We start from the raw sequence: 25,740 nt of genomic DNA, 5'->3' as shown, positions 1-25,740 counted from the left end.
GACAATCTTGTTCTCGTCGATCTCATCGCCACCATAGCTGGAAGGCTTTTCTTCCCGTACATAAGCAGCTTTACATACAGTCTACTGCAGCCTTCAAAGTAATCATTTGCTGTCTTGAGCGTGGCGGAGACATAGACTAGTAAGGCAAAGTCATGAGTGGTGCGCGGCGATCAGCAGACTCGACCTTGTACAAGCGCATCTGGAGAGGGAAGTGCAGTGAAGGGGGACATCCAAAGAATAAAAGCAAATGTGTAGATTCCACTGTTCGACAGATCAGCCGATGGCATGGATAGAAGTTGCAACAATAGCAGTACAAGGGATCTAGATGCACTGGAATTAATGCGGAAGAAAGGATAACAATCTGCAGGTACACGATCGCTGATATCGCATACGAGAGATTCTCGGACGAACGACTGAAGGAGGCAATATCTCTGTGCACAGGTTGAATCACAATGGACTTCCTCAGATTGAAAGCCTTTCGCAGTCCAACCAAGGGATTGACTGCTTGCCACAGTCTAGAAGGCCGCCGACATCAGGCAAGAGACCAGTTCCTTATCGTGTAAGTCACTTGCCTGGCAAATCACCAGAAACTTCGTCCTGATGTCCATCCCTTGATCACTTCGCTGCTTGTACCTACCAAGGTGAGAATGCCGGGCATAATATGCACATTCTGAGACATTGTGCTTTCATGCGCCTGCTTGATCTGCAAACATGGGGTATAGCAAGCAAAGTTTTCTCATACATCTCTTTCCAAACTCTCATACGTTTGCAAGTCCATGTCTCAGAACTAAGGAGCCGGCATGCTGCTACGTAGCTCGCCCGTGGTTACGAGTAAGAGAAATCTTGATCTGGCAGTTGAGTCGTCGGATGGTTGCGGGGGAAAGTGGTGAGACGTAGGATGACCACCTCCAAGACTTCGGAATGGTGTTGAGTGATCCCGGCTGTTTCCAATGTGTGATATGTATAGAGGCTCGATATGTGGTTCTGGTGTGTCCTCGAGCCAACCTCAACGGGCATCTATAAACGTCAATTCCAGTCATTTGTGGTCATATCTGCAGCCACATAGACCTTCAAGTCTGGTGTCCTTCATCAACCTGTCTTGCCATGATCTTAGAGGATTTTGTCACCAGCAGGATCTGTTACGTCGTATACTGTCAGCTGCAAACAGCCCATAATGCCGCTCTGACTCTCATAAAGTCACGATGCGACATCGCATGCATGGCAACAAAAGATTGAGCTACTGCCGAGGATACAGACGTTGATCTGCCGAACTATACAATACTCGGGACTTGGGCGATTTCGAATTTTTAGTCAAAGTCCGGATCCCGCATTGCTCTCAGTTCTGTGGACCTCCTTATTAACACCCATTCCGACGTGGTCCGTCGAGGGGTCCGAAAAGTCGTAATTTCCAGCAGGTCAGCCGATCACCAAAACGTGCAACATAGATTCATGGACCCACTTGTGTTGAACCCACATTAGAAATCGGTCGAAAGCCGAAATTTGCGGACACTGGGGTGCGGCTATCGGCACTTCTCCGACGGCGTGGAGTAACAAGCTTGGACACTTCCGAGATGTATGCCCCACAACCGAACAGGCTCCGATATATGGCAGGATAGTCTGTCTTGTTATTCTGTCAGCACAAGCGGAATATATCGGAGTGATTTTTATAAAGACATCGCCTCCTGCCATACCATTGTATACCCATCACTCGTCTGCGTGCCCACATCAGTCCTCCACGACACAAACGGCTTAATTTCACTCGACTCAATCTCTCTTGGCGCCTTGAACACCCAATTTCCCAGCATGTCGACCAACGGAGCAGTTTTCAGGGTCTCGAACCCATGGAGAGACAGAATTCTCAAGGGCGAGGTTTGCTCAGTCATGTCCTGCAAGTTCTTCGTCAGCAACGAGGTCGCAATGATGGTCAAGATGGCTGGAATTGATGGCATGTTTATCGATATGGAGCACTCCGTCTTGACAATCCGAGACGTATCACAACTCATTCTCGCATGCAACTACGTCGGAGTCAGCCCCATTGTTCGCATTCCATCCAAGTCACATTGGCAACTCAGCCGAATTCTGGATGCTGGTGCAGCTGCTGTCGTCATTCCTCACTGCGAAACCGTCCAACATGTCAAGGACATTGTCCGTGATTCCAAATATGCCCCTCTCGGTATTCGCGGATGTGCCAACAACCAACCTATTCTCAACTTCCAGACAGTACCTACATTGGTGCAGAACGATCTACTCAACCGTGAGACCATGGTGATCCCTATGATCGAGACTCCCGGCGCGGTTGAGCTTGCAGACGAATTCTTCGCCATTGATGGCGTGGATGGTATCCTGGTCGGCTCCAACGATCTCTGCACAGATCTCGGTATTCCGGGACAATACGACAACCCGCTTTACCTGAATGCAGTGGAGAAGATTATCGCTGCTGGTGTCAAGGCTGGTAAGCCTATCGGAATTGGAGGAATTGGTGGCCGCCTCGACTTGCTAGAACGTTTCTTCAAGCTCGGTGCAACTTGGTCACTCAGCGGTGGTGACGGATCAATCCTGCAAGCTGGCATGAACAAGATTGGCAAGGCTTATGCAGAGATTGACGGAAGAGTGCAAGAATCTCGCACGAATGGAACAAAATAGCGCATTTTTACGGTTTAGTGTTTGAGAAAAAGATAATCCTATGATACCATTTATGAACAGACTCGATTGTGTCGCAACTCTCTGACCATGTGAGGATAAAAGTGTTCATCGGTGATTATCCATAAAGTTCGATATGTTAGCAGGATCGTCCTGGAATTTCTTATGCCCAGAATCTATATCGAGCATTTGCATAAAGACGCGGAAGAGAACATACGTTCCAAGACCATCTCCAAGCAGGATAATTACATGGAAAGCTTGAAGGTCTGGCAAGTCTGGAGCTAGTGCTCTCGCCTCCACAGGGGTTCGATGAAGCCACGTACCAAATCCGCAATTATCAATACCGATGAGCAAAATCCAAGAGTGATTTCCTTGTCCTCGATCAATCTTGTACAAGACTGCACAACATAGAAAAAGCGTTTGAGAAGTCGAAGTTAGTGAGACCAAGACATATACTGTTGTTGACATGAATCAATTTTGAAAAAAACTATGTACACTTGTGCGAGACATGTCACAAGGTTGCTGCGATGAGGACGTCTTGGCTGCATGGATCGTGACCTGCCGATCAACCAAGGTATCGGAATCCTTCGGCCTCGTCTGCGAACTGTGCAGTGTCTGGACGAGTTCCAGGTGCTGGCGGTCCTCCCTCCCTGTTGTCGCGGCGCTTGTTCTCCCACTTGATCAAGCCCATGTAGATGAACGTGAAAATCATTCCGACGCAAGAGAGTGCAACTTCGACAGCTGCTCCTCTTGTGTAGCGGGGGCCTTCCGACTTGGGGAAGAGATATCCGGAGCCGATACTAGGCGAAGATTAGTCTTGGTCTGGCGAAGTAGAATGGTAGGACAAGAAGCTACTTACGCGACAGCCTGAGCAGTAGCGACAGCAAGAGGAACGGCGACGGCACGACGAGATTCGCTACCAGCGTTGTTGGCTGACCAAGTAACGATCAAAGGAGTGCAGACTAGGTACGACAGTCAGAAGAGCATTCTGCATGGAAGTCGACAAAAACATACTGTAGTGGCCAGTTTCGGCAAGGATCAAAGCTGCAAAGTGGGCAGCCTTGTTGTGGGTGGGAGCACCAAGGAAAGTCGCAAAGCCGATAATCAGGAGCATCCAACCGAATTGAGTAGGCCAGCCACGATTACCGAATCTGTCAGAGATCTTTGCTGCGATGATCATGCACTGTGTTGTTATCAGCATTCTGCTTTTGAGTTTTGAAGGACCGAAGATCAAGACATACAATGGCGGCGGATCCATAGGGTGCCAGTGTAGCGATCTGTGCTGTGGCACCTTTGAAACCGTTCTCGCTGAGGAGAGTAGGAAGATAGGCACTGAGAGCAGCTCCTGTAATTTGCTGACACATGTTCATGAGCATAGCTATGATTGTGTCAGTTCTTATCTGGTAATAGTAGCGCAATCGAGCCACTCACGCATGACCTGTGGCCAACGGTACAAGGCACCGCGTGCTTGCTTCCAGTTGATCTCCTTGACCTCTGGACCCATGCTCATGAAGCGCTCGTACATCACTGTTCTGTGTCAGCTGCAAATCCTTGCACCCTCTCTTTCATCAGACTTACGATAGTCTTTCTCTTCAGCTGTGAACCACTTGCAAGATGCGATATCATCTGGCAACACAATGATTGCGATGATGGATACCAGTACTGTGGCACCTCCCTCAATCAAGAAGAGGATGCGCCATGATTCGAGCGAACCGTGGATGAATGAAACACCATATGCGACGATACCGTTGACGAAACCACTACACGTTGTTAGCTAAAGCTCTGTATTGAAGATGAAGTTGTTCCTTACCCTAGAGGAGCCATTGCCAACCAGACAGCAACGCGAGTTCCCAACTTCTCTCTTGCGTAGAAGCGTGACAGGAAGACCTGAATGAGAGGGGAAAATCCAGCCTCTAGGAGTATGTCAGCGATGTCACTCAAGATGGAGTAGCGGATAAATTACCTCCAAGACCAATGAAGAATCGACATGCGAAGGCGCCCGAGTAGTTTTGTACAGCAGCGAAACTCGTTGCGGCAATGCCCCAAAGAAGAGCACAGAAAGTGAGAACCGAAACCATACGCGTACGCTTGCCGAGCAGAGCGAAAGGTACCACTATTTTGTGTTAATCAAGTCACTCTATGGATGGCTTTCGGCGATTCTTACTGAATGGGGCATAGGACACGTAGTAGAGTGAATTGAGCAACGCGTAGGTATCGCCATTGGGATCGTGGCCGATATCTTTCATCATGCCAAGTGCCTTTGCGTTACCCAGGTTGGATTTGTCCAACGAGGAGGCAAGGTAGACTGTAGGTCAGTCAGCAACGAGTCTGGCTTTCGGATCAACACCTCTACTCACTCAGCGTCAACAGAGGCATAACGATCAAATCCAACTGTGAGAGTCAGCACGAGATCTTCGAAAGGCCTATCAAGTCGAAATACCTTGAGCATGGTCTTTTTCATGAACTTGGGATCAAACTCCCGGATGACCACTTCTTGTTGTCCATTTGTGACTGTTTTCGAGGCATCTTCGATGTATGCATTGTCAAGCTTTTCGACAGCAGGTAGAGTTCTAGCGTCCATGGCAAATGCTTGAGTTGGGGGATGCGTCGAATCTGATCCTTGACAAGCTTCGGGATGAGCGACAGACAGGAGATATATGTGCTCAAAGAACTTTGACCCGTTACTAACGCTTGTGGGGAAACCTGGCTGGCCAATTTTGCAAGACGAAATACAACCTCATATGGCCCACATGAGTACTCGGGGACAAGAGTCCCCGGGGACCCCAGATGTACGGTCGCGCGTGAGCCGACGCTTGCATAACTTGTATCGGACCCGCCCCGACAGACTAGATTTGTTCCGATGACAAGCACATACCCCAATAAAGCTTGCCGACTTGTCAGTGCAGTAACCACAAGGGGTCGTAAGGCGCTCCACACCCCGCATCGTTGGAACGTTCTTGGTCATCAGGCCGCCATCCTGGTCGCGGGTATGGGGTGAGCTGCGAGGCGCCATCGGACCTTGGCGAATGTTGTGGGGAACACTTACACAACCCAGATCCGTCTCCCTTCCGAAGAGAGCTTGACCATGTTTGGGAAGCGTGTACTCGTGTATCCCCGCCTTTGGCGTGAGGCGTCTACATTTTTTGGCACCTTGATTAGAGACCGGAATGGAGAAGACCTTCTTTCCGCGGCGTTCTGCATGGCCTGATCTTTAGCGCCGGGTATAGATCGTTCTCGATGGCGAAATAGTCCCACTCGTGACTAGTGACGGCGATCTTGACAGCGTCGAGATGGACACGGCAATGGTCATCCGACCCCTGACAAAGAGGATCAGGAAAGAAGATCAGGCCGTGGCGATGCTGCCGGCTTTCTAGACCATTGTAGGCAAATCAACAGCTCTGGCATTGTGACATGAGGGACGTAGTTTGGACGTGCTTTCGGTCTTCCTGTCTCTCTTCACTCGCAAGTCTTGGAGCAATGTTTCCCGAAGCAAACTTGCTCTAGGCGGACTGGAGTGGAGGCTGAAGCGATGAAAGTCCAAGACATGGCACATCTCGGTGATGGTCTTGTCGGTTGACCATTTGGGAGCGATATCCATACACTGATGACTGTTGAAGGATTAAGGTATCATCTTATATTCAGGAGACTGGAGATCGGACATCTTTGGCATATGCGATGGTCTTGAGATTTGCACACATTTGATTCTGTGTAAAAAAGGGACAGATTGAACGATTGCCCAAAGAAAATACATAAATCATTTCGAATATACAATGACACTATCAAACAACATATCTGAAGTTATTCTTGACTGCTCTCTGAGCGTCTTCGTCCAGAGCCTGTACCTCTGCTTCATGATTGAGATTGATCTCGGCTTGGAGCTTTTCAAACTTCTTGTTCCTGCGTTGCAATGTGAATCTCAATGTCAAGATACAAGCCAGGGCGAGCCCTTGGAATGCGAGCAGAATGCCCCAAGAGACTTGGAAGGTTGGCTCGTACTCGTCCAGCCAGAAGTAGTTTGCATACAAAGAGGCAAGGTTAGCCAAGGTATTGGCAATACCAATAGCAGCAGCTCTCTTGATTGGTGGGCGAGGGATTGTTGATGAGAGCCAGGTGTAGGTGGTTGAGTAGATTCCGAAAGTGCCGATGCAGACCAGGAAAGTGAATGCATATCGGGCCCAGTACAGATGAGGCAGAGCGACCAGGAGTATGGTGCCAATCATGGAGATGATGCAAGAAATACCAGAAGGGATAGATCGAATTTGACGTTTGTCAGCGATCCATGCGAGACCAAGAGCCCAGAAAAAGGCAACAAGGTATGGTGGCGAGGTAAGCAGAAGGACGGTAGTGCGATCCTTGATACCAATTTGCTGGATCAAGGTTGGGAAGAAGTGTGAGTAAGAGATGGAGGCTGTGGTCGCCATTTGTAAACCAGCAAAGAGCCAGACGCGGTAGTCCTTTGCGGCCCAGGCGATACCTCGCCAGATTGATACCTTCTCTTCTTCGAACACATCATCACTTCCTGCATCTGCGGCAAGACGACCTTGAGCGATGACTTTCTCTTCTTCGGTGAGCCAACGAGTAGTGGCGGGGTAGTCTGGCAGGACGAAGAGTGCGATACATCCAATACAAACGGTGGCAAGACCTTTGAGTACAACAGTCAGCTTTCTTGACTAGCCAAGCACTAGCACACGAATCACGAACCTTCGAGGATGAACAACCATCTCCAAGCATGAAGATGACCGACACCTGCCATACCCTTCAGGATACCGGCAGAGATCAGTCCAGCGAACGCATTTGACAGAAGAAGGCCGCAGATCAAGAGTGCCATTCTAATGCCTAGCTCTTTCTTGGTGTACCAGCACGACAAGAAGTAAATCGCACCGGGAAAGAAGGGTGCTTCGACAAGGCCCAGGCAGAACCTTATGGCCAATAGAGAGCCAGGGGAGCTGGCAGCTGCGGTGCATCCACTGACGATTGCCCATAGGATGATACAACATGGCTGGATGATGTTAGCTTGTATAATGGTAAAGAATCTGGGGAAGCGTACCAAAAACAATGATGGCCTTAGCTTGGTCATGAGAATGGTAGAAGGTAACTGCATGAAGATGTAACCGGCTGAGAAGATCGAGATGGATGTCTGATAGACAGCGCCATTGACATGGGTATCCTTTTGAAGCCCATAGAGACGAGCTTGAGTGATGGAGTTCCGGTCGAGGTAGTTGAAAAGGTAGATGATGACAACCAGAGGCAGAATGTGTTTGTCAATCTTCTTTACAAGTCGACGTTCTGCTCGTGCGGCATATTCGGGCTCGTATGAACGATAGATGTCCATGATCTTTTCCGGCTTGCCGGTGTCCTCGATCATCTCGGCGACGACCGACTCCTTCCTGGCGATGCTTTGATCAGGCTCCATGGTAGACATCTTTGCTGGAACAAAAAAAAATGAAAGAGACTGGTCCCATTCACCTATCGTAATGAGTTCCTGGTTTATATGATATAGAAAAACCTGTCGGTCAGACAGTTGCACTACTCCACAAAACCTAGCCCCCGCAATCACCCCGTGTTTTCTTATCCGCGGATCAAATTTTGCAGCGTGGTCCGGGCTTTGCCATCGGGGCTTGTCCGACGAGGCATCAAGAGCTTGCCTTGATTTATTTCGCGAAAAGTCTATGGGCGTTGCTTTGCATGATCCTGTCCCACTGCTCTTCAGACATCCAACTTCGCATCCTTCTCAACTCTTCTGCAGTATCCACACCTTGAAGGTGCGGTGTCGGAGTTTGTCCGCCTTTCGATGCATCCACATGCGGCCAGTCGCTGCCGAAGATGACTCGGTCCGGTGCCGTTGCAATGAATGCTTCTACAATCGGTCTCATCGCTTCAATATTTCCCTGACTCCTGCGGTGGAGAGCTCCCATTTTGATCACCATATTCTGTGCACGCAGGAGGTCGAGGAACGCTGTAAAAGCGGGGTGATCCAAGTCAGAAGGTTGCACTGAGGCGTTGTGATCCACAATGACCGTCACATCCTTCAACTCTGAGATGCAAGGCCCGAGAGAAGCCCAAGTCTGTAAGGGTAGCTGAGCAGAAATGTACCAGCCATATTGCTTTACTCCGATCGACATGGCCGCTAGTCTGAGTTGCTCGGTGATCCAGGCAAGGTCATTTCCAGCTCCTCCATGAGCTCCGTGAATGCGCACACATCGGACTCCCACCTCATGCAGCCTTTGCGTTTCGTGAACGTCGAGATTCTGAACATGACTGGCCATGACTGTACCGCGCACAATGCAGAGCTCTGGACATGCTTGTGCTCTTTCTAGCACATCTTGTATGCCGGCGATTCCATTTTCAACGGTGGCTTGGGTGATGATCAGATTTCGGGATTTGACATTCTCAACCAGTGTGTCGAGAGTCGCCGGATAGGGCGTGTATGAGCGAGTTTGCTTGAACGGGAATTTGGCTGGATCAAAGCAATGAACGTGACAGTCCCAGGAATCATTCATTTTGATTGTGTCATGTGTTTTGAGGAAGTAAACATGAAAACGGTGCAACCAATTTATGTGGTTACTGGAATCGGCTGCCAAGCTTGAGCCTTGCCGACTGCTTTTCAAGATCCTTGACTTATCATACCTCAAATCATGAATATAATAGATGATTGTCAGGCTTGAAAAGAGTGACAACTGCTCGTGTCACGGTTTTGGGGAATGTATATCTTATCTAAGAAAATTATGCTATACAAGGGCTTGTGTGACACAACGGACCAGTCGACAACCTCTGGCAATCTCCTGATAAACAGTTTCACCTTATACAGAGTACTTGATCTGTATCTAGTTATATCGTAAAGTGGCTCTTCACTCTTGATGACTGTCTTTGTGTTTCGAGCAAGCTCGACTCGCTGGGAAAAAACTCGACGCTACAAGATACATGATGATGCCTTTTCTTTGCCAGGGTGCTCCCTCCAACGATCATTCGGAGCATGGCCGAAACCACGATTATAGTCCGCCCTGCAAATTCAGGTTACAAAACAATGTGAAGGTGACCTAATCATAGCAAATATGCTTGCAAAAGTTGGAACTTGCTAGAAGACATGGTGGATAGGATGACATCGTTGACACCTAGTGCTTGGTGTCATGTAGGGATCGACTCCAGACGGCAAGACTTTGCCGAGTTTTTCAAGCTCTGAAGCTGTTGATCACCCAGGGTCCGATGTTGACTCGTCTCGGGGTGTCAAGATGGGGATCAAGGCTTGAGTGTGTGGAGTTGTAGCACAGACAGATGTGGGGACTCCATCAGACGGCGTCGGACATGTCTCAGGGAAGCGCGATCGGACATGATCCAAGCACGCAGAGCCGGCCAATGTCCGAGGAAAGACTGATGTCAGCTTCTGGGTCAAACATAGCGACGATCACGCCAGATCTGCCCCGATGCAGTGAGGCGAAGACAATGCATCCTTTCGATGACAAGGACATATTCCGATGGAGCTTGAGACTCGGCAACGCAGAAACCATTCGAGGGCGATGGAAGGTCAGTAGAGATATCTTGCGACCCATTGTTCTAGGATCGTCCTGGTCAGGATGCCGACATCCCATGCGATCTGCTGGTGATGTCCGAAGGTTTCAGAGCTGCTGATGATACCTTCTCTATGCGTGATTTGACATTCTCAGGCACGCTCGCAGATGCGGCCTAAGACTTTGTCACGACGACGACATGATCATGGAAACCGAGTAATAACTTCACAGTCCTTGCCGAGATGGATATTTCGCTCAGAGCTTCGCTATACCAAAACCATCTGCCCTCCTGTAACCAAGCAGGTCTCTACTGACCTCTGCCATCCTTGAGACTCCCATTAGAGCCATTGTGCGTGATAACTCTCTCTCAAGGATGTTCAAGACCTTTTCGACGCCCTTCTGCCCATCCCAAGCTAAACCCCACAGAGCGCTTCTTCCTATCAAACAGAGATCAGCACCGAGGGCTATTGCTTTGAAGACGTCCGTCCCATGTTCAATCCCTCCATCAACTATCACCGGTATTCTTCCTTTGATGGTAGCTGCAACCTCTGGCAGGGCTTCTATGGTCGAGGAGACGCCATCCAGTTGACGTCCGCCGTGGTTTGACACGATTATCGCGTCTACACCCCAATCTAGCGCAAGTTGTGCATCCTCAGCAGTCATTATCCCTTTTAGCACGATCTTTAAGGATGTCTGTGCTCGCAACCAGGGCACAACGTTCTGCCAGGTCATGGTAGAGTCTACAAGAAAGTCGCGATGCTCATTCGCGATCAGCTTTGCTTCGGTAGCAGTCTCTGCTCGAAGGAGTAATCCAGCTTTAGAGATACCACCTATGCGACGGGACTTTGCGTTAGCTGTCGTGAGCCCAGGAGGAAGACGAAGAGGTGTTTTGCGTTCGTGCAGACGATTTCCAAGTACAGGCGAGTCGACGGTCAGCACTAGAGCTTCGTATCCTGCGAGCTCCGCTCTACCTATGAGTTCTGCCGTCACATTTCGGGAGCCAAGCAGATAAAGTTGAAACCATGGCTTGGGATACTCTTGGTCGCGAGGAGGTACGGCGGCAGCGACATCTTCTAGCGAAGTGGTGGCATTTGTAGAGAGAATGAAGTTCGTGCCTAATGCAGAAGCTGCTCGAGCGACATCGATTTCTCCATTACCGCCAGCAAGCTTTTGATACGCAGTTGGTGCAATAGCTATGGGAAAGTCATACCGTCTGCCGAGCACTGAAACACTGGTGTCAATGGCACTAACGTTGCGAAGGACTCGGGGTCGAAGAACAAGTCTATATTTGATCAGCATTGAACTTCCTTACATTGAGGTCTCTTACGATTCGAAGGCTAGCGAGTTACGACGAGCAGAGTTCTTCCGATCAGCGGCAGTAGTATAGTAGTCCCAAACAGCTGAGTCAAGACGCTCTTTTGCTATAGCCTTGATCTCTGAGACTGTGATGGGGTCTTGGGCCTGACCTGGCGACGACATCGAACTGCTAGCTTAACCCGAACAATTCAAGAGACTTGATAGCCGTGCCAGAGTCTTGAACACTCTGCTTGCTACATGTTTAGACTTGGGTGCACCTACCATACCGGTAGAGTACAAATAAGGAAGGTAAGCCGCTTGCAAACGGTATCGGGACACTAGTGCCGCGGGGAAGCGCAATCGGACAGCTCCCCAGAGCGCAAATTCGGACAATGTCCGAGCAGAGACTGTTTCTCACTTTCTAGTCATCAAACATGGCGACGGTCAGGCGGAAAGCATGCGAAAGGTGCTGGCGGAGAAAACAGAAATGTGACAGGCTGCTCCCGACATGCACAAATTGTGCAGAGGCCAATGCCGCCTGTGCTTCACGCAATCTGACATACACACCTGCGCCCGATCAGGTCGGCCTTGCCATTGAACGTGGTGAAAGCTACATCAGTTCACTCAAGCGCAAGGTCGACCATTTGCAGACTCTACAAGCCAACAAGGAAGCACGTCTGGACGGCCACACTCTTCACCATGAACCAAACACAGAACGGCCAACGTCAGACGACGACAACAATGAGACTGCGGCTACAAGCCAAGCCGATCCTATGGAAACACAGCACTCACGCGAGACTTTGAACGAAATTGGAAGTCTTGTCTTGACGGCCATGGCCGAGCCCGGAGACCATGACATTATCTCCGCCTTGTCGACCACGGCCTTCCTGCGAGCTGAGACTGGAGGACCTGTGAGGGGCACCGGAGACTCCGTCACAGAATTTTTGAATCAGGCGCAATCTGAAATCCTCTTCCCCCACGATGCCACGGCACAATTTCTGGCGAAATTCCGCGCCGACTTCGACGCACGTTATGGCATTGACTACGAAGAATTGACAGAAGATCACAAGTTGGTCGTGCTGCGCCACAATGACCGTGAAGCAGTCGAGGGTGAGATGGCTTTTTCATTCGCGTTTGTCTACCTCGCTGTTGCCATTGGTATACTAGTGACACCGGAAGCTCGTCACTGTCAAGGTCTCGCGACAAAGCTGCACCACGTTGCCATAAAATTGATCACCAAAGACGATCTAGACCAGTCTCCTCTGACAGGACTACGCTGCCTACTTGCGCTAACGATATATGCACTCTACAGCAACAATGGAGGATGTCCATGGCGATTGGTGAATATGGCAGCGCAACAAGCGGTACTCTTGGGCGTACACCGCGGACCAACTGCGGAAGGGGTTCCTGGTGTCACCGCTGCAAGCCGAAAACTGTTCATCTCTTTGTATCTGCTGGAGAGAAGTGTGACATCTTCCATGCACCGTCCATTTGCGTTGCAAGATGAAGACATATCGTCTGCGTTCTGGCATGCCAACAACCACCAAGCCAGACGTTCTCGAGCCGACAAAATACATCTTGTTGACCAAGCTCAACTCATATCATCGATGCAAGGAGATCTGTTGTTCCAGTTCAGCAGTTTCAGACACTGGGAGGAAACATTACCGCTGAACTTTGGGCATGTCGAGTCGTACAGCGACGAATCAGTCGATGCAAATGGACATCTGCTCCAACTATCCTGTCGTACTTTGGTCCAGATATCCTTGTCAGACGTACGTGGTGTGCGCTATTGCAGACTGCACATGTTTGAGAATGAGGAGAGTCTTGAAGAACAGACATTGTCGCGTGCTCGGACATTCGTTTCCTTGTTGCAAAAACGTCTTGATGAGGGAACTCTGATACCATGTAGATTGGACCTTTACGACATACTCAGCGCCTGTGTCGTGTGTTGTCTAACGGTCGAAGAATCAACATGTGCCGGTCGCTCAACTTTGGTGGAACTTTTGCACTTGTCGTTTGGTCTCTTCAACGCTGTTGCCGAAGCCTTCGATGAAGCTAAACTGTTCCGAAAAGCATTGGAAATGATCGTCAGCCTCAAATTTGCCGACTCAAATGCCATCGGAATCGGGCGTGCCGAAGACGGTCTCGTGCTTGCTATGATCGACACCCCAGGGAAAGTGCCCCGCTTCGTTCGGAACGCTCTCCACGATATTCGAGCGTCGGATATCCGACGGAACTCGACCGAGCCTCCACTTCTGACTGCAATGACAATGCACCCATATACTACACAGACAATATAACCCCACAACCAACATCTTCAATTCTTCCCATCACACAACTCATCATTCACACACAAAATGGCCCCCTCAAGGATCGATTCAAGCCCTGAACCTCAATCAGACGGTCAATCGACCAAGCCAACCGTCTATCTCATCGATGAATACCACCCAGGAGCTGTCAAGCACTGCAAGACTCTCTTTAACGTCATCGGCCCTCAAGACCCAGAAATCAAGAACTGGAGACAAAATGCTCAATACCTCTTGGTGAAGGGGTCACATGTCACCGCTGACGACATTGCACAAGCCAAGAATCTCAGAGCCATCGGCAAACAGGGCGTCGGCATCGAAAAGATTGATGCCGCTGCTTGCAAGGCTGCAGGTGTCAAGATTTTCAACACTCCTGGTATCAATGCGACTGCTGTGGCGGAACTTGTGCTCGCCCTCACCATGACTGTAGCTCGCGAAATTCGACCAATCACACTCAGGCAAGGCGCCGGCGAGGCAGTTCCCAAGTCAACCTGCTCTGGTCTTATCCTTACTGGAAAGAGCATCGGCCTGATTGGCATGGGTAACATCAGTCGTAGAGTCGCCGAGATTTTCCGTGGTGCTTTCGGTTCACAAATCATCGCATACGATCCCTTCTTGCCTGAGAATGCCTGGTCAGATCTTCCTCACGAGCGTGCCACGACTGTCGACCAGGTTCTGACAGCAGACGTCGTCTCAATACACGTCCCATTGGTCAAGGATACCACAAATCTCATCTCGTACGAGCAAATGCAGCGTATGAAGTCAACATCCATCCTCATCAATGCTGCCAGAGGCGGTATTGTGAATGAAGCAGATCTTGCTCGCGCACTTCACGAGGGCTTGATCTGGGGTGCAGGCCTCGACTGTCACATGCAAGAGCCGCCAACCAAGGAAATGTACGCCAAGCTATGGTCAAGTCCAAGGGTTGTCAGCACACCACACATTGGAGCCGCAACAGATCAGACACAGATGGAAACTGCCAGCGCGGCGGTGGATTATTTGTTCGAGTTTGCCAAGCAGCAATGATTATTTGTTTCAAGCGTCATCGATAGTCTCGTCAATCATATGCTCAATCCTGTTCCACATGTCGGCGTTTATGTTGAGATCTCCCCACACGTATTCGCTCAGTCCAGCTTCCACTCCTTGCATCGCGCTGACATCCATGTTGATCCAGTCCACCTCGGGCATCCATTGTGAATAGGTTGGTGCCTGGACCGCTCCGGGAGCCGTATATAGTCCTTGATTGTGTGTAGTCTCAGGCATGACATGGTGCGGCTCTTGGTACACTGAATTATTGTCTTGATATGCAAGTGACGTTGGGCATGCCTCTTGAGGAGTTCTCGGATGGCCAGTGGTGGCAGGAGAGGCCGAAAAGTTGTCGAATACCGACCTTCTCATAGACTCAAACACAACCGCGTAGCCTCTAGCATCTGGCATCTTCTCCGAGATAGCATCTAGCACATCACCACAAACGGAAAGGGTAGAATCGAAGTTCGGAATCAAACGACCTGCTCCAGTGCGAGTCTTGGCCTCTGAGGAAACGCAGAAGATCACAGACAGACCCGCATGGAACAACATTTGAAAGTAGCTCCGCGTATATGTGATAAGTCCTGCCCTGTACAACGAAGCATACAGCTCCACAACACGAGTAGCGCACCGTCCCCACAGTCGCATGATGTCTTGTGACACGCCTCGTCGACTTTTGAACAACAAGTTGACGCCACCTCGCAGGAGAAACAGCTTGTCTTTCTCGAGTAGAAAGTCGTACCACTCTTGATTCTCATACAAGCATGTATGCTGCTCATAGTGTGGCGCGGAAGCACGCCAGTGGTCTAGTTCTGCAAGGAACTTGTGAAGGCTGGCGTAAATCTCGCCAGTCGCCATGAATGAGCGATGTTGCTCAAGACTGCTACTGCTCATGGCAAGCAACTTGCTGCGTATTCGGGAGGTGATTTGTCTTAATTGGACTGAGTATATGAATACCGAGAGGTCCGACGAGGTCAAGGAAGTGGGACCAAGAGCGATGGAGGTAGCATTATCCAGCCCCACTCTTGAAGGCAAGTCCACCTTGATATCATGGTCGGCGATCGCAAATGGTCGGCCCAGTGTTGTTGAACTGTATCGATCCAGCTGATAGCATTCCCAGAAGATACGCTGGTTGTGTTGCTTCTCTTCATCTGAAATGCGCCCCGGCATGATTGGTGGTAAGTGATATTCCATCTCGATACAAGCCCTCATACATTGTCGCGCAAGCTCCCACAGTGATGTGCCAACGTGATGGTAGATGCCGAAGCGGGCCACAAGCAATAGGTTTTGGACCCCATCTTTCCCCTTAGAATGTGGAATCTGGCCCAGATGTCGCATTGCGCTCAAGTAGTATCCATACGGATGTTCGCGAATTTTACCTTGTCGATGCATGGTGACGGCAGCAACTGCAAATATCATTAAGATGGTGAACATGTCTTGGGGCGAAGATTGCTGGGGTTCCCGGGTCTGGTATATCGAGTCGAAGGACTGCATGATCTGATTGTACAAAAGAAAAGGGTGCATGACATGTGAGCCATTAAGATAGAATTTCAGGAGTTGGGTTGCCATGTCCAGTGGTGGTAGTCGGTGTTGAGTAGCCAGTGGCTCTGCAATTTTGGGTTTGTATGCCAAACATTGCAAAAGTCGTTGTCGTGAAGATCTCCATGCTGAGGATGAAAACATGAATTGAAACAGACTAAACATTTCAGCGTTGAACCAGATAAATATGGTGAATTCTGACTGACTTCAACCCAACTTCGTCACCAACATATCTTTTGCCACGATTTCGACCAGTTGCGGGACTGCTGCTGCTGTGATAGGTAGGAGCATTCTGTTCCTCTAAGACTGCCCGGAGGTTTCGTTCCCTCTGCTCGAGGTCTGCAATCTCTCTGCAGGACGGATTAGCTTGGTTTCGAAACTGAGAAACCAAATAAGGAGGTGTCGCATACTCGCGCGAGTAGACTTGGGCCGAGGCCTGATCTTCGAAGACACATTCAGTCTGCGATGCGACACAAGCTGAGCATTTCGGGACATCTTTATTACACTGTTCACGCAAGTATTAGATGGACAGTCGAGCTTTACTTGGAAAGAGCTAGCGTGCCTTGATCTTCTTCCGCCGACATGCTTGACATGACGGTAAGCGACTGTCTCCGTCTTCCATCTGGTTGGTCTTTGCATGCAGACGAAGTGCGGAGAGAGCACGCGACGGCTTGGGGCAAAACGCCCAGAAAATCTGGAGCACAGACGCGAGAATTGCTTATGTCATCAAAATATGGGGTTGCTTTCTCTGCAATTCTGTCTATCTGCATAGCGCGCCTCGACAGTGCCATTCAACCGTCTGCACGTTACCTTCCAAGCTATCTGTGATGTATAGTGTTTTTCCCTCTGGACCACCAAACGTGCAATTGGTCAAGTTGATACCCGGTGAGCCGCTGACGATTCTGGCCTTGGGAACGCCGTGCTTGTCTACCACAAAGACTGAACCAAGACTCGGGTGGCAGATGAGTACGTTGCCTTCTTCATCCAATTTTATGCCATCTGGTCCCGCATTGCCAAAAGAGCGGAAGAAAACTCCTGCTTTCGACGTCGAGCCGTCAGAATGCAGTGGCAGTCTCCATACCTCATTCGACCTGGTCATTGCCACATAGAGGAATCGCTCGTCCAGCGACAAAGCAAGCCCATTAGGAGAGATACCATTGCTCACCAACTTGTCCAGTCTGCCATCAATACCAAGTCGATAGACCCTGCCCGATTGATCCGTCATACCGGTTTGTCCCTGATCAGTAAAGAAGACATTGCCCTTGCTGTCGACAATCACGTCGTTGACACCCTTGAAGCTCTCCAGATTGTTTCTCGTAAGGAGAGGCGAGACTTGATTTGACCTTGGATCGAACAAGAGAAGGCCCTTAAGAACTGGTCAGCTCCACAAGTCCAAAGGGAACTCAATTTGTTTCATATTCGCCTACCTTTTTGTAGTCCGCAACAATAAATTTGCCATCCTTGCGCCGTGCCATGCCATTGGGTTCTCCATCATACTGGACACAAACGGTAATCTGCTTGGTATGTTTGTCTACTTTCAGTATGCGACCGTAGGGAATGTCGGTCACGTAGAGATGGCCATCTCCATCACAGGTCGGTCCTTCAAGGAAGATGTTCTGAAAGGCTCCAGTAAAGCCTCCTCGCCAATCGCTTTCTCCCTTACAACGCAGCTCTTCCGGGATGCGTGTAAGAATTTGTGCTTCGATGACTGGTGGAACTGGGTAGAAATTCATGTTGGTGCGTTTTTGATTTACTGCGCAAGTTTGGCGCATGCTCACCTATACTGTATTTCAACTTCGAACATTGCAATCACAGGACCCACTGGCTCGGGGTGCCCCCGATGAGAAGCAGTGCCGCAATCCCGGAAGTCCGACGGTGTCGGGACTCGGGAGCCAAGACTTTTGCGCTAGCCTTCGGTCTCCACACTAATGAAAGATCACTTGTGGGGTGATCATCAGATCAGATACCAAATGAACTGCCGAGCGGAGTCAACGACACTTGTTCGGTCCGGTACGCTTATGTCAGCCTTAACATGGGTGCAGTACGCAGCTTGCAAAGCACTCGAAGTGGTCCCAGGTCTGCTTGTCGATGATGGAATCACTGACAACATCCACGCCGTGACTAATTCCCAGCGGATGTGACCACCTGCGCTACAGGTTGACACGACCTTTGTTTGGTATTGTCTGTCGATGGACCCGGGAGCTTTGCAAGATTCGCAGAAAGTTCGTCGTCTTCCTGAGAGCCACCTGGACATGCCTGCTGAGACTGATGTTGTGGAATGCAAGCAGAGATAGTCTTGACAATGAACAGTAAATTAACATAGCCCATGGATTGTTCAAGGCCACATATCGCTTTCTCTCTGCCATGCTCTGTCACAATCTTGCACAGTGGTCTGGTGCCAATGCCATCATACGATATCTCTCTGCAACATTCGCATATCAGGGTATTGCTGGCGGTCGACTCGAATACATAGCCACAATCATCTGCCACCTTGTCAAATTTTCGCCTTACAGACTGGTTTGGCGATATCGCCAAGGCGCTGGAGCCCAATTGCAGACCCGTCGATGTGACGACCGTCTGTACCGACAGTAATGGCGCGAAGGAGATTGCACTAGCCTCATCCATTGGGGCCTCTGGTGGAACCACGTGTCCGAGTCTCCAATGTGTCAATACGCAGGGGCCTAATGGTGGCAATGGTCGCTCGCGCGCTTGCCAGGCTCTGATTGAAGTCAAGTCCATATGCCCAACCGTCCTACTTCCATCCGTGGCTTACAGCTCAAAGCCGTCGTAGGCGTCAGCCAGTACCTCCAGCATATCATTCTTGAGGACCAATACTCCCAGAAATCCACTATCTGCTCCCTCGACGTCTCCTACCTCTCCAGAACTGGTTGCCCAGTGGGGTACTGGTCGAGGTCAAGGTTGTACAGGCCCAACTATCTACGCGCCACCTTATTCTTGCAAGATTTTCAGCTAGTGTGAGTAGTTTTGTAAGTGCAGAAGCCGAAAGATCACTGACCAATGTCCCAGGGTTTTTCCCAATGCCTGTAGCTGCTAAGATCAGCTGAGTGTTTGGCTCCTTTGTGACTTAATCCTAGAGAAGCCCCTATCCAAAAATATGATACATGATTTCGGTCTCAGTACTATGCCTACTTTAGAGATTTAATCTAGGTTCCATTATACCAAGTTCATAAAATAGGTATGTCTTCGGCCAGAGAGACCGCTTCTCTAGGCTTAGCAAAGCCGAAACTCAAGTCCTCAAACGGAAAAAAGGAATCTTTCGCATGAACATGCGCAAAAATTGTCACAAAATTAATGCATCTCCTTATTGTAACAACGGGGAATGAACAGTCTTTCGACACTCGATAATCATGATAAATGTTAGGTAGACGGGCATGGCAGAGATTGCATCTCTCCTATCTTTCTGTATCTATTTCAGAGCGTGAGTACGATGATTACTGAGAGCCTAGCGATGATAGTGTCTTGAAAATGACAAGCCGTTGGACAGGATATAGTGACACGAATATTGATAGTATCTCCAGAGTCAACTGGTAGGTATGGTGCTTCGATCGTGCCTTATTATTCCACTCTTATCCTGAACACTGTCAGTGTGACTGACCCTGATACACAATCCCCGAGCAATGGTCTGCTTCAAGCTTTCAAATTTTGCTGCTGCAATTGCCGCTTCCTTCCTGGTCGATCATCTTGTTCGCCGTGTCATGTCCGATTGGTCCATTGCGGCTTTGCTCACCTCGTGATTCATCCTTACCGCCTGTCCCGCCACTTTTACAAACACTGAAGACGGCTCAATTAGGATTGCGGTGATTGCTCTCATCTTCATCTTCGTCTTCCGCTACAGCATCGCAAACACTCCTTTTGTCACTTTATGTCCGACTGATTTCTTGCCTTTCAATATCCTATGCTAGGGATTGAGCATCGATCTGGCTATTATTCACACCTCGTTGGTTGTATTGTCTTTCATCAACCCAATCGCACTGGAAGTAGCCACGTGCCGTTACTACATCTTACTCCTTCTTGTTCTAACCATCTCAGGTATAGCTGCTTGGCTCTGTACTCCAAAGACTTAAGGATATTGGCTAGACTAGATTGCTATCTCTTTGATAGTCAGAGGCTTTCTCAGGATTGTTATGAGCTTGAGACAGGCAAAAAGAAGAACATCAGTACATATTGATAGAATTTTGCAACTTTCTTCGACTAGAAAAACAAATGTAATTTGATATGAAAACCAAGCCCCCTCTCCATGAACTAAACAAACCCTTCCCGGATGCACTACCCCTATACAAAACTAAACCGATCGAGGCTCGATTGCATACCTTATAGAGGGCTAGGTCAAAGATTTCCAAAACAAGTCCAGAAGCCAATAGTCTATGCGTATAAGACTTAGAAGGTATAGCCATAATGTTCGGTGATAAGTCGCGACTTGATCGTACCAGAGCCGTCAGTGTACCAGACGACACCATGTTTGAGGTGCCAAGGGGCAGTGTCTCCCATCATAAAGCTGTTCTCAACTTGCCAATAATTCTTGGAAACAAGCAAGCTATTGAAGTTGTCGTATAAAGCTTGAATGGCAACCTGAACGGGACCCCAGACAATGGACACAATACCTGTAGAGGCAGTGTCGGGTTGTGCAAAGGCATCGACACAATTAGGTGCAGATGCTGCTCCGAAGGGAGCGAGAGTGAACACACCGCCATTGTTCTGGGTGGTGAAAACGCGGGTAGTAGAGCCGTTTGTGTAGAGAAGGGAGAGGACATCATCGCCCTGGTAGGGTGAGTTGTTGTTGGGAGACCCGAAAGATTTGGTAAGATCAGTAGCATCAATGACGATGTTGTTGCCGGACTTCCATTGAACAAGATTGGTGATATCATTGCCATCGTAGGCTACAGAGAGCACTGTAAGGGTGTTTAGTTTGCCGGTCTTGCTACCGGTGACGACGTTTGTTCCGGAGGATGTTGGCTTGCCCAGCTTCTGCTTCAACCAGCAAGTGCCAGATCCTCGACCACCGGTGCTTCCGACGTAAGTGAAAGCTTTGCACATGACATCAGCGTCACAAGCAGTCTCGCAGTCCTGGTAGGATGAAGTGGCGTGTGCATTGGAGTAGGCGCCCACGTTAGAGTCGTATCCCGAGTAGATATCGTAAGTGTTCTGAGCACTGGCTTCCTGAGAGGTTCGAGGAACAATATCGGAAGGAACCTTGCCAGAAGCAACAAGGGCGGCATAGGTAGAGTTGATGAAACCGTTGCTTCCAGCGACCAAGACCTGAAACTTGTTGCGCCACTGGCCGTAGTTATTGGCATTGTCTGTGGTGACGGCACCGCCCCAGAACACACACTTGACTTGAACAGTTGAGGGAGGGTTAGAGCAAGTAGCATCGTCCGGGTTCACTATACCCTGGGTCAGTAACATTGTTTTGGGACGTTAGAACCCCTAGATGATTGACCTACCGCTGGGGTCTCGCTCGAAGTAGAGGTTGAAGCTGTTGCAACCACTGATAGCGGAACACTTGGCTGCGCACCCAGCAGCATCGTAGGAGGTCATGAGGGTGTAACCCAAGTACTTGTCGGCCGAGTTCGAGGCGTTCAAGTTGACAAAGCTCGAGACGTAGCCGGTTGGCAAGGGGTTGATGGCTGCCGAGGCGGCTGCAGCAAAGAAATTGTCGGCGACCCAACCAGCAGCAGTATCTGGCTGAACCTGATGGTGGATACCAGTAGGTTGAGGCACACAACTCGAGGCTGCGCGCTTTTCGACAGCGGAGCTCGATGTAGCAGTCGCCAGAACAGAGGCCACAGAGAGAGCCGAGGTCACATCTGCAGGAGAGTCGAAGACATCTGTGGCAGAAGGGTCCGAGGAAACGACTGCGTTGGTAGTCAGGGTAGTCGCAGTGACGGTCGAAGCACTGTCATCAGTGACGTAGATGACAGGGAGATTGAACACAGTCGTGGGGATAGGCACGGAAATGTCGTTGATGTCGATGGACGAGGTGGTGTCTTGGGCAGCCACAAGGGAGGCGCAAACAGCCAGAGCGGAAATTTGTCGGCGCATGATCAAAAGAATAGGGCTGAGAAGCGATTGGTATGTATGAACTGTAGTAGGGAAAGAACCAGGAGTGAATTGCTGTTGAGTGTGATTTCAATGTTGGGAGGATTCTCTCTGTCTTTTATGTTCTGACAGATATGACCTTCAAGCACAGTCAAGCAAATGGTCAGATAGGATTGGGACATGGCTCAGCTGAGGTTGCCCAGCTGAGGTCGTTCAGTCGAGGTTTCCAGCTGGGGTTGTTCAGTCGAGCTTGCCCGGGTGAGGTCGTTCGGTCGAGGTTGCCCAGTTGAGGTCGTTCAGTCGAGGTTGCCTGTTGAGATCGTTCAGTCGAGGTTGCCCAGCTGAGGTCGCTCAGTCGAGCTTGCCCAGCTGAGGTCGTTCAATCAAGAATGCGCGGTTGAGGGCGTTCAATCGAGGTTGCCCAGCTAAGATCGCTTGCATACAGTCAGCTGGCGTGAAGTAAAGTCGTGACCGTTCATCTCGTGGATATCCGCCCACTCGGCACGAACTGCTGTGTCACGCTCTCAAGCTTTTCGACAGCTTGTGGTGACATACCATATTGAACGCCCCAATGCTTGGCATCAGGTAGGGCTCTTCCAGATTACTGTAGCAAAGATCGTGGGATATTCCACAAAAGGGATGTCCTTCGACTTCCATGAACGAAAGCTTGGCCTGCGGCCGAGCCTTATTTCAATCAAGGGCAACTTTAGAAGTATACGAAAATTGACAGATCAGCTCGTGGCTCGGGAATACGAAAGCTTGATGTTGGCTTGCACCACGTGGACCACGTGCACCTCGTTCCTCGCTTGGCCTAACGTTTTTCCATGTTCCAAGTCTCGTGATCTGAGTATCGCGATGGAAAACTTCTGAATCCTGAAAAGGTCATATTCCGCGAGTTTACTACCTCTCGGAGATGTAAGGCTCCCGAATAAAGAGAAAAATCACAGTACTAGTTAAAGACACTATGCTTGTTACTATTCACACTGGAACGATATCGGACTATTTGCACTGCTAAACACATAAGATAACTATTATCTATTACTGAGTATAAAGATGAACCCTGAACCCTAGCTGGTGACATTGCGTACGCGGACTATTGGTTGGAAGAAGTTGTGCAAGGATTATTGAAGAATTATGACTTCACTGCAGCTAACGGTGCTGTGTTGTACGAAAAGTCACTCAACGAGTACTACAACGAACTTGTCCCTGTCACATCTTCGAAACCATACATGATCAGCCCCAGCAATCATGATTCCAACTGTAAGACCAAAGCCCCGTTTCCGATTGCACGCCCAACCTAACTAAGCTGTGCACAGGCAATAATGGCGTGGCATACTGGCACAACGGGGCTTGGGTCGGTGGCTCAAGTCAATGTGTTAGTGGCCAGACCAATTTCACAGGCTTGATCAAACATTTTCGCAAGCCTGCCACCGAGTCTGGTGGCACCGGAAACATGTGCTATCCTTTTGACCACGGCATGGCCCACTTCATTTCTTTGGACTCTAAGACCGATCTCGGTAATGGTATTGGTCGCCCGGACGAGACAGCCCTACTCAATTCTGGACCCTTTGGCGCGTACCAGAATGCGCAGGTGGACTGGTTGGCGAAGAACCTCGCAGCTGTAGACAGAACACGCACCCCATGGGTCATCGTTAGTAAGTGCCAACTCGGTTTGTATCTTGTAGTCGACAAACAGGAGACTGACTGTGATTCCAGTGCTCCACCATGGCTGGACGTCAACTATCCTGGAGGCTGTACATCATGCTAAAAAGCATTCCAACCTCTCTTCAACCAATACAACGTCGACCTCGTACTTACCGGCCGCAACCACTTCTACTAACGTAATTCACCCACCGCTAATGGTGTTCCCGACCCAAACGAACTCAATAATCCCACCGCGCCATGGTACATCGTCAACGGCATTGCTAATCACTACGCAGGCAAAGCGGGCTACACCCTCAACCCACCATGTTCACGTTTCGTGCAAAACACGCATTATGGGTGGAGCAGACTTAGCTTTCACAATTGCATACATTTGACGCACGACTTCGTCGTCAGCGGTGATGGCAGCGTCTTGGATACCGCAACATTGTTTAAGAACCGTACTTGTTCGTTTACGAATGGTACACCTAAGCCGGCAACACCAAGCCCGACTCGTGATGAGTGGAATAGCACCGTCTTTACAACTAAGCAAGGAAGAAACTATGTGATCGAATGCGAACTTGATCGTGGGTGTAATGATCTGAAGATAGTGTATGTGAGCAACGATCGCATGAAAGCATGTCTCGATGCTTGCGACGGTACCGTTAGTTGTATTGGTGTGTCAATAAGTGGTACAGCCTGTTATATGAAGAAGGTCGTTGGCAATGGACTGAAGAGGTCTTACGTCAGGGATGCTAGGCTGATCTCGTGAAGAAGTCGGTGTGCTGTCGGATCCCAGAGGGTCACAAAAACACATGAGCATGAGTCTGAGTGATGATACATACCCGCGAGTTGATCGAAGAATGGTGGCACGTCTTACGATGTGAATCTGTCATTGTATAAGATGCTATGTTGTTTCGTGTCTTGTTTAGGGTTAGAGTGCCTTGCTCGCGGCGTATGAATTTCGACATCAAGAAGTTCAATAATAACATTTCAGTTGAGCTCGCACATGAATTTCTCATATTTGCTTATCTAATGTGGGCAAAATCTAATTTGCAGAACTAGCTTACAGAGCATTTCGCGGCATCACTTTGGATCCTGCGCTTTAGCCACGGAATTTCATCTTGTGAATATCTGTATGCGCGGAACAACGCATTGGACTCGCCGGGAAAGATTTTGGCCGTTGCCTGGTCAGGATACGGGGCGAAATGTGGATTGATATATTCCCAACAAATATACCCTTCTTTCGTCACCTCGAAGATTCGACCAAAAGCGCTCTCACACAGCAGAGTGTTGCCATTTGCCAGGCGCTGTGCGCTACCCATGAAAGGTGTGAAGAAGTAAAGCATCTGCGACCGATCTCTGTACTCCCAAACAATTTTCTTCGTCTTGCGGTCCACCTCGATGGCTCTGGTATAGGTGATCGATTCACCGTTACGGAACGCGCCATTGTCGAAAATCAGAATGTTCCCGTTGTCTAGCTCTGTGGCGTTGTGTTGCTGGGCGAGTGTTTCGGGGCCAAGTTTCCAAACGATGTCACCACTGGCCTTCTCGATGATGACCACAGCAGACACTGATCGCATGGAGGCCAAGACATGCTTTCCATCCTTCATCGGCATCACCGAATTGATCAGGGGGTAGTGTTCCCTGGTGTAATGTGCCTGCTTTAGGCTTAGGGTTTTAGGGTTTAGGGTTAGGGTTAGGGTTAGGGTTAGGGTTAGGGTTAGGGT

At 49.5% G+C, this 25,740-nt stretch overlaps 10 protein-coding genes across 10 annotated transcripts; 4 read left to right on the top strand and 6 right to left on the bottom strand.

The window, feature by feature from the left end:
- Positions 1 to 1,803: 1,803 nt before the first annotated feature.
- On the top strand, positions 1,804 to 2,643 carry M437DRAFT_62396 (putative 4-hydroxy-2-oxovalerate aldolase; the record flags this gene model as incomplete). Its single annotated transcript, XM_041024065.1, has 1 exon — positions 1,804 to 2,643. One exon carries the CDS (start codon positions 1,804 to 1,806, stop codon positions 2,641 to 2,643), a length of 840 nt encoding a protein of 279 aa, XP_040883190.1.
- Positions 2,644 to 3,205: 562 nt separating this feature from the next.
- Positions 3,206 to 5,221, bottom strand: M437DRAFT_39003 (MFS general substrate transporter; the record flags this gene model as incomplete). The annotated part of the gene is made up of 11 exons (XM_041019931.1): positions 3,206 to 3,440; positions 3,500 to 3,602; positions 3,655 to 3,823; positions 3,882 to 4,018; positions 4,072 to 4,167; positions 4,219 to 4,400; positions 4,451 to 4,553; positions 4,604 to 4,753; positions 4,805 to 4,945; positions 4,998 to 5,031; positions 5,081 to 5,221. 11 exons carry the CDS (start codon positions 5,219 to 5,221, stop codon positions 3,206 to 3,208), a joined length of 1,491 nt encoding a protein of 496 aa, XP_040883189.1.
- Positions 5,222 to 6,419: 1,198 nt separating this feature from the next.
- Positions 6,420 to 9,140, bottom strand: M437DRAFT_71794 (MFS general substrate transporter; the record flags this gene model as incomplete). Its single annotated transcript, XM_041025737.1, has 4 exons — positions 6,420 to 7,282; positions 7,342 to 7,639; positions 7,688 to 8,027; positions 8,341 to 9,140. 4 exons carry the CDS (start codon positions 9,138 to 9,140, stop codon positions 6,420 to 6,422), a joined length of 2,301 nt encoding a protein of 766 aa, XP_040883188.1.
- Positions 9,141 to 10,400: 1,260 nt separating this feature from the next.
- M437DRAFT_39212 (FMN-dependent dehydrogenase) lies at positions 10,401 to 11,624 on the bottom strand (the record flags this gene model as incomplete). The annotated part of the gene is made up of 2 exons (XM_041019964.1): positions 10,401 to 11,427; positions 11,473 to 11,624. The coding sequence occupies 2 exons, from the start codon at positions 11,622 to 11,624 to the stop codon at positions 10,401 to 10,403; spliced, it is 1,179 nt and encodes a 392-aa protein (XP_040883187.1).
- Positions 11,625 to 11,875: 251 nt separating this feature from the next.
- Positions 11,876 to 13,741, top strand: M437DRAFT_80665 (uncharacterized protein; the record flags this gene model as incomplete). Its single annotated transcript, XM_041027393.1, has 1 exon — positions 11,876 to 13,741. One exon carries the CDS (start codon positions 11,876 to 11,878, stop codon positions 13,739 to 13,741), a length of 1,866 nt encoding a protein of 621 aa, XP_040883186.1.
- Positions 13,742 to 13,798: 57 nt separating this feature from the next.
- M437DRAFT_39560 (putative D-3-phosphoglycerate dehydrogenase) lies at positions 13,799 to 14,773 on the top strand (the record flags this gene model as incomplete). Its single annotated transcript, XM_041020033.1, has 1 exon — positions 13,799 to 14,773. One exon carries the CDS (start codon positions 13,799 to 13,801, stop codon positions 14,771 to 14,773), a length of 975 nt encoding a protein of 324 aa, XP_040883185.1.
- A 2,299-nt stretch (positions 14,774 to 17,072) lies between these two features.
- On the bottom strand, positions 17,073 to 18,045 carry M437DRAFT_71791 (gluconolactonase; the record flags this gene model as incomplete). The annotated part of the gene is made up of 2 exons (XM_041025736.1): positions 17,073 to 17,678; positions 17,740 to 18,045. 2 exons carry the CDS (start codon positions 18,043 to 18,045, stop codon positions 17,073 to 17,075), a joined length of 912 nt encoding a protein of 303 aa, XP_040883184.1.
- Positions 18,046 to 21,547: 3,502 nt separating this feature from the next.
- Positions 21,548 to 22,063, bottom strand: M437DRAFT_34027 (uncharacterized protein; the record flags this gene model as incomplete). Its single annotated transcript, XM_041019266.1, has 2 exons — positions 21,548 to 21,714; positions 21,775 to 22,063. Coding segments are annotated over 2 exons (456 nt in total), but the record flags the coding sequence as incomplete, so codon positions are not given.
- A 1,535-nt stretch (positions 22,064 to 23,598) lies between these two features.
- Positions 23,599 to 24,782, top strand: M437DRAFT_62388 (Metallo-dependent phosphatase; the record flags this gene model as incomplete). Its single annotated transcript, XM_041024064.1, has 4 exons — positions 23,599 to 23,629; positions 23,686 to 24,024; positions 24,086 to 24,274; positions 24,310 to 24,782. The coding sequence occupies 4 exons, from the start codon at positions 23,599 to 23,601 to the stop codon at positions 24,780 to 24,782; spliced, it is 1,032 nt and encodes a 343-aa protein (XP_040883182.1).
- A 289-nt stretch (positions 24,783 to 25,071) lies between these two features.
- M437DRAFT_62387 (uncharacterized protein) lies at positions 25,072 to 25,629 on the bottom strand (the record flags this gene model as incomplete). Its single annotated transcript, XM_041024063.1, has 1 exon — positions 25,072 to 25,629. The coding sequence occupies one exon, from the start codon at positions 25,627 to 25,629 to the stop codon at positions 25,072 to 25,074; it is 558 nt and encodes a 185-aa protein (XP_040883181.1).
- Between the last annotated feature and the right edge of the window lie 111 nt (positions 25,630 to 25,740).

The sequence above is a fragment of the Aureobasidium melanogenum genome, assembly GCF_000721775.1.
Source record: "Aureobasidium melanogenum CBS 110374 unplaced genomic scaffold scaffold_2, whole genome shotgun sequence".
In the NCBI taxonomy this organism is placed as follows: Eukaryota; Fungi; Ascomycota; class Dothideomycetes; order Dothideales; family Saccotheciaceae; genus Aureobasidium; species Aureobasidium melanogenum.
The sequence above is the reverse complement of the archived record's forward strand: the minus strand, read 5'-3'. Positions and strand labels throughout refer to the sequence as shown.